At 54.0% G+C, this 16,044-nt stretch overlaps 5 protein-coding genes across 5 annotated transcripts; all 5 read left to right on the forward strand.

Annotated features, from left to right (window-relative positions):
- Positions 1 to 329: 329 nt before the first annotated feature.
- On the forward strand, positions 330 to 1,357 carry KVR01_003871 (uncharacterized protein; the record flags this gene model as incomplete). Its single annotated transcript, XM_044782801.1, has 2 exons — positions 330 to 390; positions 450 to 1,357. The coding sequence occupies exons 1-2, from the start codon at positions 387 to 389 to the stop codon at positions 1,355 to 1,357; spliced, it is 912 nt and encodes a 303-aa protein (XP_044648886.1). The 5' UTR covers positions 330 to 386.
- Positions 1,358 to 2,362: 1,005 nt separating this feature from the next.
- KVR01_002722 (uncharacterized protein) lies at positions 2,363 to 3,772 on the forward strand (the record flags this gene model as incomplete). The annotated part of the gene is made up of 2 exons (XM_044789853.1): positions 2,363 to 2,840; positions 2,946 to 3,772. The coding sequence occupies exons 1-2, from the start codon at positions 2,672 to 2,674 to the stop codon at positions 3,770 to 3,772; spliced, it is 996 nt and encodes a 331-aa protein (XP_044647737.1). The 5' UTR covers positions 2,363 to 2,671.
- A 711-nt stretch (positions 3,773 to 4,483) lies between these two features.
- KVR01_003491 (uncharacterized protein) lies at positions 4,484 to 5,955 on the forward strand (the record flags this gene model as incomplete). Its single annotated transcript, XM_044785697.1, has 2 exons — positions 4,484 to 4,713; positions 4,779 to 5,955. 2 exons carry the CDS (start codon positions 4,484 to 4,486, stop codon positions 5,953 to 5,955), a joined length of 1,407 nt encoding a protein of 468 aa, XP_044648506.1.
- Positions 5,956 to 6,740: 785 nt separating this feature from the next.
- On the forward strand, positions 6,741 to 9,962 carry KVR01_003572 (uncharacterized protein; the record flags this gene model as incomplete). Its single annotated transcript, XM_044790648.1, has 4 exons — positions 6,741 to 7,363; positions 7,418 to 7,844; positions 8,007 to 8,619; positions 8,668 to 9,962. The coding sequence occupies 4 exons, from the start codon at positions 6,741 to 6,743 to the stop codon at positions 9,960 to 9,962; spliced, it is 2,958 nt and encodes a 985-aa protein (XP_044648587.1).
- Positions 9,963 to 10,669: 707 nt separating this feature from the next.
- On the forward strand, positions 10,670 to 12,009 carry KVR01_003260 (uncharacterized protein; the record flags this gene model as incomplete). Its single annotated transcript, XM_044791481.1, has 2 exons — positions 10,670 to 11,730; positions 11,801 to 12,009. Exons 1-2 carry the CDS (start codon positions 10,893 to 10,895, stop codon positions 12,007 to 12,009), a joined length of 1,047 nt encoding a protein of 348 aa, XP_044648275.1. The 5' UTR covers positions 10,670 to 10,892.
- Positions 12,010 to 16,044: the final 4,035 nt, after the last annotated feature.

Raw genomic sequence — 16,044 nt, forward strand, 5'->3', positions numbered from 1 at the left:
ACCGTCATGCCTCCCGTTTGCACCCATCCAAGATCCCAAGTTACAAGGACACGGCCGACCAGCCGTGCACACAATGTTCAGTCTCCCGTGCTCTTGTCGCTGACAATCGTTCTTTGTAATGTAGACAATTGTGACAAAGCACACAATGCGATTGTCTTGCGTGTCTCTGCTCTCCCGAGCGATGCTGCTCGAGTGGCGCCAGATGTCAGGTGCCTAAAAGTCTATAACAGCTCAGTCTTCCTTCGTTCATGCAGGCGGTACAACATCCTTGCTACCGTGTCCCATCAGGTCAAAGAATCAACAATCTCACCTACTCTGTAACATTCCATTTTGATTCAATACTGGCCTTGTGGGACGACTTTGAAACCCGTTGAATTGTGGAAACCATGGGTAAGTCATGCCTGCCACTTACCATGAACGTGCGAACACTATGCTAACTATTATCAAAGCCTTTGCATACTCATCCTACGAAGAGCTGAGTCTCCCGATATCTTTGGGACACTCTGGGAAGCTCATCGATCTGAGTTCTGACGACCGCCTGCCCCAAGAACTCCCAGCCGATGACCTCCGTTTTCATGAGCTCCCGGTTGACGATATCGCAGTTGACAGCTGTGCCCAGCGACGCCCTAAGAAAGCGCCCAGGCCTAATAAGGCCAGTCGCGCCTTTCGCCACGCCCAACTCGCCGCCCGCCAGTTTATCCGCCAACGGCAGCACACGGCGGACGCGGCGGTGGCCAAGCGCGTCGAATCAAACGAGCACCTCCCTCTCTCCGTGATCGAGCTCGTCCTCTCACACCTAGATGTACGAGGCGTGGCGCAGAACTCGGAAGAGGACGGTGCGTGGATCCCAGAGTGTGCTGGAGGGCTTTATAACCGCCTCGTCTACTCGCGGCACGCAGCCCGCCGGCAGGCATTCAAACCGCTCGCATCCTGGCTGCTGCGGTCGTGCGACCCGGCGGCGCGCTTCGATGCGGCATTTTGTGTTACATGGACCGGGTTGCCACAGCTATTAAGGCCCATCATCGAGGATATGAGGGCGTGCCTCAGCTACATCGAGGCTTTCCAGTCGTGCCTCGACCTCGAGACCGAGGGCTGTGACTACTGGCTTGACCTGACTCATCTCCGTGAGTGCGTGTTCCGCCTTACAGGCTTTTGGCCGCATGACATCAAGCATGATGAAGAAGCGTGGGCGTTCGGTCTGCCCGAGGTACTCATACGGCTCCTGTATCCGCAATGTGGCAGGTTTGACCATGCTGACATGTCCATGAACCTAGATGAGGTCATCGTTGGGCCGGCCTGGAACAAGCTGATGAAGCTCGAGGCTATCATTCGCCTGCATGAGGAGTGTTGCCCTTAGACTTCTGTTGCAGAGCCAGGGTTGGGTGAGATTGGATTTAGCATAGGATGCATAATTGTAGCGAGAAGGCGCTGGGAAGGCGCTGGGCTGGCGTTTGTCTACACGGCTTGGGAAGGATATTTTTGTTAAAACAATAGACCATACTGCTCAACTGCCAATGAACTCAATCAAAACAACTCTTCTGGTCTTTCCACATAGCCCCCAATTATACATGTAGTCCCATGCACAGTCCATAGGCTCTGTTGACTAATTGCATTAGGAGGAACGAAATATTTCAAAGTCAAGTACAGATCATGAAGCCTGATTCCTCCGATCAGGGAACATCACTGGTGGTAGGCAATTTTCGATCTACGACTATCCCTCCAGGCTTTTCCCATAGGAGGGTGTCCTATAGGATCATATACTACCTAATAGGATACTGACCTACAAGAGATGCCCAGGTGATGACATTGAAGTACCACCTTATCTGTTTTCTACCTAGGTACCTAGGTACTCTTGCTCCATAAGGCCACAAATTCGGGTGGGGAGGTTAGGAAAGCCTTGGGTGGCTGTCTCTTCAAAAACCGACCTAGTTTAATCTTCATTTCATTTTTTAAAAAAACGTTCAGCCTTGATCAGAAGCTCAGTGCGCAAAGTACCTACTCCACTGTCTCTCACCTCTGGGGCTTTCATTGCCCCAGAAATGAGACTGCAGCCACTCACCCACCTTCTGGCACCTGATTGCGCTAGTAGTTGGAAACCCTAGCTTGGTCTACAACATATCAGTGTCAAACCTACGCCTTTGGGACGTGGGTGCATCCATTTTGCCTTGGCCGACTCTAGTCTGAAGAAGCTGCTGCCAATTGATTATTTGTGACGTCTTGGTTGAGACGTTTGCAAAACTTTCCCAATCCACACTTCCTTCCCCGGCCACCTCCTATCATCAACTTCAACCCCCCCCCCCCCCACAAGCAACGCTTTCCCTCGAGGCTGGGGTTTGTCCTAGGTCTACTGTCGAAGAAGAGAAAAGCTTTTCCCCTGTACAAAAATACCTTCCTAACTCGGAAATATTCGTGTTTCTGGACGCGGATCAAAGAGCCTGTTGCGGGCGGCTAGCAACCGCTTGCCAACTTTCGCATTTCTTTGTCTTCAATCAGCAGCAAGTGCGACACTTTTCAAGCCACATTTCGCTGTCGTCACCCACCACCTCGAAACATCGCCGCGAACAGTTTGTGAAACTTCGAGAACACGTCACTCGAGCAGGCCCGACCCAGCTTCTTGTTCGTTCATCTACTGCTCTGCGAAAAAAGAGAAGAAAAAAACACCACTGCTCATATGACGCTAATCATCTCCAGGAGTCGAGGAAGGTACCTCAAAATGTCTCGGCTTCTGACGCCGAGTACAACCTTTCCCTCTTCCGATGCGATCGGAGTGGGCAATCAAAATGACAATCTGGCTGCCAATGACGATGGCGACATCATCGCGAGGAACCGCCTCGCCATTAGTAAGTACGAGCCTGCCCCACATTACACCATCCATCACAATTTTGATGTCTTCAGAGCCTTGTGCGTTGAACTGGGCGCCAGACCAGGTTACTGACAACTACCAGTCGAGTTGGAGGAGAAATACATCCTCAACCCCGGCATCCTCACCGTTGACCCTTCTGGACAACTCAAAATCGACCTGTCCAATGAAGAGCCCGACCAAGGCACGATGGTGGGGCTGTACCCAGGCCTGCCACCCCCAGAAGGGTACGAACCACAGATTCCTTCCTGGCTGCGCGACTTTTTGATCAAAGAACTCAACCTCTTTGGTAACGGCCCGCCTTCTGCCTGTGGCTCTCTCTGGGACCAGATGGTTAGGAGCAGGGAGATTGGCGCAGAAGGTACAAACTTGAGCGTCAGCTCGGCGGCACTCCTCCTGTCCTGCGGTGTCATGAGCCTGCGAGAGTCGGTTGCCGATCTTCGTGACTTTTGCTCCAGTGGGGACCCTGTGTGCGAGGACACTTATGAGATGGAATTCGGAATCGTAGAGAGAGTCATAAAAAGAATTGCCGGGTGGCACCCGTCACAGAGTGTACAAAACAGACTGTTGGCCTCCGTCTCGTCCAAGAAGGAAGGCAAAGAGCAGTCCCCTGCGAAGCGCCGCAAGATCACCGAGAGCAGACATGTCGACGTCGCCGCACCGGCAGAACAAGAGCTACCGAGGGACATCGCACTGCTTCTGAACATAGGCTCACAGGGTATGGTCATGAAGGGCGTCCTCGACAGTTCCCTCGAGGACCTGGTCATCACTCCGGTTTCCCGTCTGATAGACAAGCTGGATACCGTGGAGAAAGCACTCAGGAGACAAGAGGAAGAGGACTGCAAGAAGGAGAATCGCGTCGGAGGCGGGGATCATTATTCGGACTCCGGTGTCTCGGCTTGTTCGCCTTGAGGATGACCTCTCTGTCGCAGTTCGTTTTTGAATTGTCACAAGCGCTTGCGAGGGTGCGAAGGGGTTTGTTGTTTGCCGGTTGGATTTCATCTTGTTTCCACTCACGCTTGTAGCTACTATGACGGGTAGTACAGTTTCGTGTATTTCTCTTCAGCTACACATGCGTGGTGGGCGCGCCTTGAGTACATAATTGAGCATTTGGCTCAGCAGGCTGGAAGTGCAGCAGGGCTGGAAGGAATCACACAACCAGACTCTAGCATAATTCGAGAATGAATGATTTCTTCCACTGGGTCTCCTGGCTCTGATTGAATGCATGTATGATCCGTCATGTTGTGCAACAGATACGCCATGCCGCACGGGATGATAAGACGTGTACGTCACTCCACTCCACTCAATTGAGAAAGCTGCCCCACGTTTCTACAAAAGAGATTGAAAGCCGCGTCACCGAAACCATGAAAGCAGAGGAGCGTTGACGAAATTTGTCCCATGATGTGCAGCGCAGTGTTTACAGTAGGAAATGAGCACGACTAGAGACATAAGCCGGGAGAAATACAAGCCGGGAGAGGATGCTTATAATTTCCTAAATCATCGATAGCAGATTTCCCAGCCACCCTTCATAAACTTGAGGGGCTTGTTATCTATGTAAGTTGAAGCCGCGCAGTCCAGTTGCCACAGCTCTGACATTCTGAAGTCTTCAACCAACGAGCAGGGATGACCCGCAGAATGCTAACTCTACATTCCTCGACGTTATTTGATCCACGAAAGAAGGCGTTCATAAACAATGTCTCTATCAAAATCGACACGCAGTCTGGCGGCATCGCAGACGTATATACTAGGGCCTCAGACGATGAAATTCGCGGTGACGACATCGATCTCAGGGGCAAAGTCGTGATGCCAGGCTTCGTCGATGCGCACACGCACATTTTTCTCCACCCTTACAGGCATGCACGAGAAACCTCCACTACCACGCGGAGAACATGCAGGAGTACTGACGGCTACGAACTAGTGAGCGCTCTTCAACTGAGCAAATGCGCGACGAGTCCATCGTCGAGCGCACAGTACGGGCCACGAACCATGTCCGCGAGGCGCTCCTCTCAGGGTACACGACATACCGTGACCTGGGCAGCGAGGCGATGGAGAACTTCGACGCCAACCTGCGCGACTGCATCAACCGCGGCCTCATCCCGGGCCCACGTCTCTTCGTGGCCACCCATGCCCTGGCGTCGTCATCAGGGTATGACATCCGCAGCGAGAACCGGCAGAATGGGCTTCAGCTGCCACGATCGTCAGATGCGGCGGATGGGCCGTGGGATGTGCGGCGCGCGGTAAGACGGCGTGTTGGTGACGGAGCGGATGTCATCAAGTTCTACGCGGACTACAGGCGCAAGGTCATGCGGTTCCCCCCGCTCCACCCGGCTGTTGTAGGGGACGCCCCTGGGGCCGGGATCAGGTTCCCCCCAACACACGCGGAGGTCAACCCTGCGGTGCCTCTCTTCAGCCAAGAAGAGATGACAGCGGTGGTGGAAGAGGCTCATGCGGCAGGGCTGCCGGTGGCGGCTCACGCGGGGACGGTGGAGGGAGCAGCGATGGCAGTGAGGGCTGGGGTGACCAGCGTGGAGCACGTGAATGAGAACACAGACGAGCTCTGGGCAGAGATGGCGCGTTGTGGTACAATCTTCACCCCAACGCTGGCCATCTTCAAGCTGGCGCTTCCCAGGGCGGAGTACGTGAAGGTGCAGGCGAGGGTCAAGAGGGCCTACGACATGGGAGTCAGGCTCGCGACTGGTGGAGACACGGGGACTTTTGCGCACGGCGAGGGGGTGAGGGAGATGGAGCTCCTGATGGAGGCGGGCATCCCGGTTGCTGATGTGCTCGAGGCGTGTTTTGTGGGAGGCTGGGAGGCGTGCGGCAAGGACGCGTGTGGCTTCAGGTTTGGCTTGATCGAGAAGTCGGCGAGGGCGGATATCATCGCGCTCGACTCAGACCCGAGGTACGACAAGAAGGCGCTCAGGAAGGTAAGCTTCGTCTGCAAGGACGGACAAGTCTACAAGAGAGGTGGCCAGCCGGTCGGTCTACCAGGCGAGCACACATGGGGCGATGCCAAGGGAGAGACAAGGAACGAGGAGGAGGGGCAGCAGCAGGAGGACGAGGAGGACGACGACGACAAATGGGTCAGGGTGTGAGGGGCAGGACAAGAGGTAAACAAGCTTTGGTGCCCTGGGAGCGAGACCATACCAAGTATCTAGGTGCATTTTGGGTTACACTGCAGGGACATGATGGCGTACCTGGTCACGGCCAGGGGTGCACCCCGTAGCGCTGCAGAAAACGGCCTGCCACAGCGACGGAGTCAGCGCACGGAGTACTGTTATCAATGATGCCGCCGTCTCCCACGCATCGTGGCCCACGCTGCCCCGTCATGGGCTTGAGCTGGGCGAACTGGTGGCTTGTGCCGAGAAAGCTTGTCGATCCTTCCCGCTACGGTTACCTCGTCCTCCCCTTGTGGAATTGAGTTCCTGAGCCCATTCATACCCGCGTCAATGGTATGGTTAGAATGGCAAAGCTGAGATGGCAAGGTCGTATTTTCTCCGTTTTCCCCAAATATTTCTCCAACACGCACCATCAACCACCAGTCAGTGACACCGTGATCGCACTTTCGCGCAGCAACGACAGGGAAGAACGGGCCCGACTCGGTGCAACAACATGCGAGCAAGGGGCCGGCAGAGAGGAGATGGCTGCGACGGCCGAGATGGGCAGCTGCAGCTGTACAAACAGTACAGCACAGCACAGTACTAGTAGCCGACTGAGTCCCCGAGACTTCTCTCCGTCACATCCTGTTATGTCTTGGCGAGGCTCGCCTTGGACGACATATACCTAGGTACCCTCACCCGCCCCTGAGATCGAGAGAACAGACAGCCTCTCCTCTCCGTCTTGAGCCCATCGACAAGTGCGTCTGCTTCTACCTGTCACAATGAGGCTCACCTCCACCCTCAGCCTCGCCACTCTGGCAGCCCAAGGCACCTACGCCCTGCTTGGACGCCCCAGTCACCTGTTCCACACCAGGGACCTGCTCCAGGACGTCGTCACCTTCGACAACTACTCCCTGTTCATCAATGGCAAGCGCGAATTCATCTACTCGGGCGAATTTCACCCCTTCCGACTGCCAGTCCCTTCCTTGTGGCCCGACGTCTTGACCAAGATCAAGGCCTTGGGGCTCAATACCATAAGCATTTACATTCACTGGGGTGCCCTCGAGGGCAAAGCTGGCGACTTCAATGCCCAAGGCCCTTTGGTCCTCGAGCCCTTGTTCGAGGCTGCCCAGGCTGCGGGCCTGTACGTTATTGCCCGCCCTGGCCCCTACATTAACGCAGAAGCCACAGGAGGAGGATTTCCTGGATGGCTCCAACGTATTGAGGGCAAGCTAAGGACCAATGCCACTGACTACCTCTCCGCGACCGACAACTACATGGCTGAGATCGGTGCTCTCATTGCAAAGTATCAGATCACCAACGGTGGCCCCGTCATATTGGTCCAAGTAGAGAATGAATACACTAGTTTCGACCCCGGTTTTGCTGTCGATGGCTGGTATTTTCAGTATGGTACCTTGACCCCCCCATCCAAGGACTAGCAGTGTGTTAACTACTTTAGGTACATCGAGGACCAGCTCCACCACGCCGGTGTCGTCGTGCCGTTGATCAGCAACGATGCCAGACCTGCCGGGAACAACGCTCCTGGCAGTGGTATTGGAGCTGTCGACATCTATGGTCACGATGCTTACCCGTTAGGATTCGACTGTGCCAACCCTTCTTCGTGGCCGGAACGTGCTCTTCCAACCAATTTCCGCCAGACACATCTTCAGCAGAGCCCCAGTACTCCGTACACGATCCCAGAGTTCCAGGGGGGCAGCTTCGACCCCCCGGGCGGTGTTGGCTTCGAGAAATGCGCCGCTCTGGTCAACATGGAGTTTGAGCGTGTCTTCTACAAGAACAATTACGCGGCTGGCGTCACCATTTTCAGCCTGTACATGATTTTCGGAGGAACAAACTGGGGCAACATCGGCCACCCTGGTGGTTATGTACGTGGTCACCATCACCGCTGGCTTGTCTCAAGCTCGACATCTTGTTCCCATGCCAGACCGCCAAACCCCTCTGGCTTCAATCTCATGGTCCACCTCCTCGTTCGCTCCCGGTCTTCCCGGGACTTCGTTATGTACAGTCGCTAACAAGAGACCCAACAGACAAGTTATGACTACGGCTCCGTCATCCGTGAAGACCGTGCGGTAGACAGAGAGAAGTACTCGGAGCTGAAGCTCCAGGCGAACTTTCTCAAGGTCTCCCCAGGCTATCTCCTTGCTTCTGCGGCGAATTCGTCCTCAACTGGCGTCTACAACACGAATCCGGACGTTGTAACCACCCCAGTTCTCGGGTCTACCGGGTCATTCTTCGTCGTGAGACACTCGGACTACACTTCCCAGAAGTCGTCTAATTACACGCTCTCTTTACCGACTTCTTTGGGGAATATCTCTGTCCCCCAGCTCGGAGGCTTTCTCAGCCTCAATGGCCGGGACTCCAAGGTCCACGTCACGGATTACCCTGTTGGGAACTCGGAACTACTATACTCCACAGCAGAAATCTTCACTTGGCAGGTATTCGACAACAAGACAGTGCTCATTGTATATGGGGGTCCAAACGAGCTCCATGAGTTGGCCATCCTGGGTGTAACTGACGGTGCCGTGCTTGAGGGAGATGGTGTGACTATCCAACACACAAACGGCTCTTCGGTGGCTCAATGGCAGACCTCTGCTGAAAGGAAGATTGTGCAGTTTGGCGACCTCTTTGTCTACATCCTCGGTACGTACGCACGTTCCATCGAAAGTTCCATGCTAACTATGGACCAAGACCGCAACAGCGCCTACAACTATTGGGTCGCCGACGTGGCAGATAGCGCCGTGATTGTCAATGGGCCATACCTGGTGCGGTCAGCTCTTGTTGAGGGTGGCAACCTGATTCTCTCTGCAGATTTCAACAAGACGACAAGCATCGAGATCATTGGAGTGCCTCCAGGTGTCACCTCCTTACAGGTCAACCAAGCCACTCTGGAGCACTCTACTGACTTCTTAGGCTCCTGGACTGCCAGTCAAGACCACTCGCCTCCCACTTTTGAAATCCCTGACCTTTCTAGTGCCTCATGGTACTACATCGACTCACTACCCGAAATCCAGTCCGACTACGATGACACTGCCTGGCCAGACGCGGACCATACCAACACCACCAATCCTGTTGGCTCTCCTCTTCTGACGCCCGTCTCTCTATATGGATCTGACTATGGGTTCAACACAGGCGCAATAATTTTCAGGGGTCACTTCACCGCCTCTGGGAATGAGTCCAAGATTGGGCTTCGCACACAAGGTGGAGAAGCCTTCGGCGCGTCAGTCTGGCTTAATAATACCTTCATTGGTTCCTGGGCAGGGAATTCAGTGGAGGAAAATTACAATTCATCCTTCATTCTGCCCAACCTGGAAGCCGGTAGCTCATATAAATTCACCGTCTTGATTGACAACATGGGTTTAGATGAGAACTACGACGTCGGCGGAGATGTACAGAAAAACCCCCGAGGCATTCTACAATACGACTTTCCATCGGAAATCACCTGGAAACTCACAGGAAACCTTGGTGGCGAGGACTATGCCGACCGCGTTCGTGGCCCCTTGAACGAGGGCGGCCTTTTCATCGAGCGCCAGGGATACCACCAGGCTGGCCCGCCTGTAGAGGACTTCACAACGGGGACGTCACCATACGAAGGCATCACATCGGCGGGTGTCGGTTACTACACTACCAACTTCATGCTCTCAATTCCTTCCGACCAATGGGATGTGCCGCTGTCCCTGGTGTTTGCGAATGACACGTCCGCAGCGGCCGCAGCGCCATACAGGGCGTTCATTTACGTGAATGGGTACCAGCTCGGTCGATACACGAGCAATGTGGGACCCCAATCCGAATTCCCCGTACCCGAAGGTGTTCTTGACTACCAGGGGGACAACTGGCTTGGCATAGCGCTGTGGGCGCTTGGAAGTGATGGCGCGAAAGTGCCTGGTCTTAACTGGACACACAGCTCAACACCCGCTCTGACAGGCCGGGCCACGCCGTCGCTTGTTGAGCAGCCTGCGTGGGAGTTGAGACCAGAGGCTTACTGATGGGCCATTCTCTTGACTCTTATTATTTCCCCCTTTATTTAAATATAATAGGTACATGTTATCGTATTTTAAGCACTGTATTGACACCTTATGCCTTTTGAACGCTGGGTCTTGAGCGTTCACCACTGTATGAAGGCGCCATGTATGTCCTCGGATGTATGCGGAATAGAAGCGAAACCAGATAATAAGTGCATGTATCCTCAGCCTTACGACGCACAGACAAGGCTAAGGGGTACCGTCTTGACGGCGGTATTGACTAGAACGCCGCGAAAGTACCTGGGTACCTACATATGTAGATACCTAGGTAGTTATATGGCGAGGTCTCTAAAGATAGATGATATAAATTTTATAATCCTATAAAGGGAATCACAACTAAAAACTTAGCCCTCCACACATAGACACACACACACACACACACACACACACACACACACACACACACACTTGATTCTAAATAAAAGAAAGAAGAGGTTTAAGATTAAGATTATATTTTTATAATATCTTGGTTACATGGTTAGTAATAAAGGGTGAGCTTTTATGCTTCTCTGATCCGAAGTCTGCCTATCTACATACCTAAGTGGGTAACTAAGAGTTTCAAAAGGATCGCTTAGGTACCTAGGTAGGTACGAAGGGAGTGGTGCACCCCAGTTCAATCGCCTCAGACTTCCATCACCCCAAGTTCATTCCGGGCACATCTCAAGCTTGATCCTGCTCCATCTTCATCCCACCAACTTTCGAAATTAATTCGCATAGGCCAGTATGACCTCTCTCAAAGCCAAGTCATAACAAGGCAGCAACACCACCACCTCTGGTATTTCCGCCGCGAGCAAGACCTCGCCCACCACGCATTCCCAGTCACAAACACCTCAGAAAGCCGACGTTGCCAGGCACGAGGCGAGATCAAAGGAGACGGTGAAACAATACACATAGATGAAGGTCGGAAAACTGGAAGAGAAGAACACAAGACTCGAAGAGGCCGCCGCCAAGAAAATCCAAGTCGAGAAGGCGGCTGATGAAAGCCGTCCTGCGGACGCCGGTCTCAACATGAGTAAACAGATCATCAGCAAGCCCCAGACAACGACAACTCCCGCGAAGTCCATGGCCGACAACGCCCGCACACTGGACAATAAAGAATCCAAGCCAGCGTCTGGTACCATCTGGGATAAATTTATCACTGACGAGCCTCCATTCCCACTCACCGAGATCATCGCCTTGAAGCCCTCTTCGTATTTTGCCAATTTCTACGCTTACTCCAGACGTAACGGCAGGGCCGGCATGATCAAGACGGACTTGATCCAGGACATTCTGAAAAACAGCTCAAAGGTCTTTTTTCATGACGCAGAAATGATGTCTCTCATTCACATTCAGCCAAAGATGTGCAAGGACAAGGCCACCGCAGGGAGGGAGGAGTCAGAGCATACCCCACAACAAGGCGCAACAGACAGCGACAAGATGACCGAGAACGAAGTCACCAGGCAGAAATTCGAGCAAGTCTGCGATGAGCTTCAGACCCACATCGATGACATGGAGACCGAGTCGAGCGCGGAGTCAAAGATGCAGCAGAACAGGCTCTGCATCGGGGCACTTACAACTGTGCCAGAGAAGGCTAAAGAGCTGGGCGAACGCTCCCACGTGCAACAAGACGGCAAGGGGGCTGCGGTGGTGACTTCGCCGTCGCCATCCACGCTATATTCGACCGACCGCAGGATCAAGAAGAGGCACACGAATAAGAACCCATCTTCTCCCGTGATCGAGGCCAAGAGCTTGTGTAAGTCAATTTTGCGCAAGCGCCCCCCCCCTTCCCCTTTTAACGGCATCATTCTAAAGCGAGACTGTAGTGGATGTCAACATCGATGAGTTTGAGTCGGCCGAGGAAAGATCTGCGAAAAAACATAGACGATTCAAACAACTGTGGCAGCAGGAGTGGAAGCAGGAAGCCCGAGAGCTTGCCGACTGTGATGAACAGGGGTCAATGTCATTCTCGGAGGCAGCCAAGGCGGCAGCACGGTACTACTCGTTGACCAGTGCATACGAAAAGCCTCTTTAGAGGGATGTATCGTGTCGCGACGGTGACCTCAATTCAGAGAGCCACTTGTTTGTTTGCAGGGAGCACTTGAGGTTTAGACACCACATGTGCAATACAAAACATTATCTGGTTCGTTGGAAGGTCAGGATCGGATAGGCATCATTGGCTTTGTAATATAAGTGGTTTTGCTTTTATTCCGTATACGTCCGAGGACATACATGGCGCCTCCACATGGTGGTAAACGCTCAAGACCCAGCGTTTAAAAAACAATAGTGTTGGATTGAGGGGAAAAGACTTGAAAGTAGAAAGACACACAGGGTGTCTGAAACATCCAGGCAAACTGTCGTCTTGCATGGTTTCGAAATTTGAGAATCAGTTTGTACTGAGCAAACGTGATAAGAGATGTTGATGTTGGAGCTCAGGCAGCCAAACTGATTCATATAGATTCCATGGTGACCCGCAGCTCTTCGTCAGCCTGATGCCAAAAAAGTCCAGGGTTTCCAAATCCTAGACTGTCAACTTCATGTGGGGCAAGAAAATGACCTAGGCTTTCTTGAGGAGAGTTGGGACCTCGGGGAGGTGGGCTGGCATTGGTGTGCCCCAAAAACACTCCCCTCTTCGCCCCCTGGCCGAACAGGACTCGAAGCTTGGAATGCTGTCACTCAAGCAGAATCACCGCACCTGGGGGCGCTCTGTAAATAGGTTACCTAGGTAGTCCAAGATGTAGGTTGGCCGGTGGTATCAGTGCCGTAGGTATCGTCGACTATATAATCCTTCGACTCTTACAGTCATAGAGTCTAGAAGCTATAATAGCCGCCATTTATTTTTAGTTGATATTGAAGATGTAATAACCGTTGCGTCGCCACATGACGCCTTGGACGCAGCGTTGAGCATGACTGTATTTCGCGGAGCTGGCGGCTGAGGCCCCGAACTACATACAGCATTGGTTTATCGAGAGGGAGACACTGGAAAAGCCCCGGAGACAGGATAGATGATTCAAGACGCTAAAAATATCAGAGTCGTGGTCCCACAGTCAAGCCTGTGGAAACGACGTGTTTCGGATCACGTGTGGATGCTGAGGGTGCTTCGTGTTTTGACGTCCGTCCAGCCGGCTGGCGGCTAGGCGAAAGAAGATCAGCGGGGTCGGGTGACATTCAACTCTCCCGGCCTGCCAGGCTGGCAGGCAAGGCAGGCTGGCAGGACAAGGGGCATGGGCCAAGCTCTGTTGCAGTGACCCCTCAGCCCCCTGTGTTCTTGTTACCTGCCATGACATAATTGCCACCTGCAGAGCGTTGAGTTGGAAGTACAGCAGAGTAGCCCGGAGAGGACGAATCAGATCAGGCATTCGACGTCGACTCCTGAGGCTAATTCGCAGGCCGATGAGCTTCTCTCGGCCAATTGATGACGAAGACGATGGGTTGACGGAGACGGTCAGCGTCCGAGCCTGGCAAGATGGAATACACAGTACAGTACGGAGTACGGAGTATTGCCCCAGCGCCAGACTAGTGCCTGTAGGGGCCGGATATTGTCCATACACTGGGCCTCCTGGCCTCGCTGCTCGCTGCTCGCCTCTACCGGCACTGCGGGACCAGGGGACGCGGGTGATTGTCTTGGGGGCCCGGCAGCATCTGAAGACCCCACGGGGGTTGTTTTGGCTCTGGTGTGCAAATCGCTTGGGCTGCGGCCTGACGGGCTGGCGGGTGGCGGGCTGGTGTTCGTCAGCTCGGGGCGGCGCATCAAATTGGACCCTTGGACTGCTGTGGATAACAGCCTCGGGACAGGCGGGCAGTGCAGAAGAGCCGTGAAAGGGGGACCCCGGCGTCTAGCGGGCGGGTACTACATAGTAGCCGGGGGCGACGGAAATGCGAGGCTGCGATGATGAAGATCGGGGTCGGGAACGGACGGTATGACGAGAACAGGATCAAATCTGGGATCTCAAGACCCCTTTGATCGTCAACCCGGAGCTCAGATGGGAGTTGACGCCCGAGCACGACGGATGGCCCTCACGCACCAGAATGCTGCGTAGGGCTGCCGGGGCTCCCTTGTTCAAGGCTGTCAGGCACAGTATCGAGGCTGGCAGGCTGGCAGTGGCATTCATTGTCATGGGTGTACATACCTACCTAGGTACCTACCTACCTACTTAGGTAGTATGCAGGTATGCACCTGGGCGGCTGGGGCTAGGGGGGCATGCAACCTCCTATGAATAGCAGACGCGGGATGGCAGGCAGCCTGCAAAAGAAACCGCCGCTGGTTATGTACCAGAATCGGGATCCCAGAAGTTATCCACCTGTTTTTTTGCCCACAATCACGAGTTTTGAATGATATTTTGATACCATTCGAATCAGAAGCTTACTCTGAAGGTATTCGTATAATTAAAATCAAGCACATACGATATGGTTGTGGAATAATCGTGATGCTAACATGAAGGGTTTTGGTAGTACTTGGACTTAGCGGCGGTTTTTTTTGCAGGCTGCCTGGATGGTTGATCATGTCGGTACCCAGGAGCTGTGACCTTCTCGAAGGACCCCAGCCTCGACTAGCTCGGCGTCTCTTGTTCCCCAAGGCAAGAAAGTTTCCCTGGTGGCAGGTGACGGATAAAAGCCAGATGAAACGGGCCCATTGCCGGCAGGACTGAGGAGGGTCACCAAAGAGGCATTGGCGAGGATCGTCACTGACGAGCACCGACAGACCGACTTGCCCAGTGACGGTGGAGTAATGACATTCTTCATGCATCGCCCAAGCATTGTGGCCTGTCCCAAAATGCCAGAACAGACTCCTGACTTGGGACCGCGGCCGCCAATCAGACGACAATCACGGGCCTGCTTGGAAGACCCGTCATGGATCGGTGGCAGTCCTACACAGTAACGTCGCATTCGTGAGCACAGAGCATGACACCCTCTAGGTTTCCCCCTCTTGTTCCGCGACGACAGTGGTTGGTTGGCCTCCGGGCTGCTGGTGGCATGCCAAAAATTCAATACGAGGCCGGTGGCCTGCTCATCCTGCCCTGCCTGCCAGCCCTTCCACGCCAAGACGAAAAGGAAAAACGGAGGTGGGCGTGGGCCGGCTGGCCGGACGGGGCTCAATCCAGATCTGGCAGCGACTGCCCTGCCGTGACGTCCGGTAGCCCACGTGTGCGCAGTAGCGTACGTCAATACAGTGCAGTTGCGATACCAGTGGACTGCCTGCTGCTTGCATGTAGCTCTCCCATCCCGAGGGCTGACGAGTGCTGCGGGCTGCACGGCATTCGTCGTGAGATCCAAATACTGTACTTGCAACATGGTGTCTCGTGAGGGACAAAGTCTAGACCGTTGGTCCTGCGGTCTCACCTATTAGTAGCAAACACTGGCGTGCCTTAGGGCCAAAGCCAGGAGGCCATCTGAAGCCAGTCAGAGCCTGGCACAGTAAGCCTGCGTACGGTACAGCCTGATCCATGGGCCCTTTAGCCCGCCCACCCTGCACAAGTACACTATTGTGTACCATGTGGACGGCAGGACGGCCAGGCATTTATGCGACGGCACTGCACTGTGGTAATAATGCCTCATTCATGTGCTGCTAAACACAGTACAGACGGTAGTTTGGTGACGATCAGCGGGATAGGAGACTCAAAAGTTACGTATTGTGCTCCGTACCGAGATGGTGGTCTCCCCCGTTTTACTTAGCGCCGTTTGCCCATTCCAAAGGGTCCCCCCAACGGCGGCCCAGGTGCAGCGCTGTCTGACGGTCATCTGCACTGGCACCCGCAAGGGCGCTGTCTGCATCGGGGTGGCCTGACAGCCAGAACAGCCGGCGAGAAAGAGAGATCCCGTCCCAGTTCCCTCCCACCCCTGTCTCCTCCCTTGGCCCCTGCCTGCTCCACCGGCCCTTTCTTCCAACCCACCCGCCATCAATCTCGATAAAACCACCACACCCGCACAACCCATCCTGCGCCAGGCTCACTCGCTTCTCTCGCTCTCTCATTTCGTCCGTCGTTAGCAATACCGTTCGTCATCGCTCGCTATATCCAAACGATCACAACACAGAGGTTGTTTGTCACAACAATCTTTTTACCCAGGCCCC

This window comes from Diaporthe batatas (assembly GCF_019321695.1).
Source record: "Diaporthe batatas strain CRI 302-4 chromosome Unknown Contig00003, whole genome shotgun sequence".
Lineage (NCBI taxonomy): Eukaryota > Fungi > Ascomycota > Sordariomycetes > Diaporthales > Diaporthaceae > Diaporthe > Diaporthe batatas.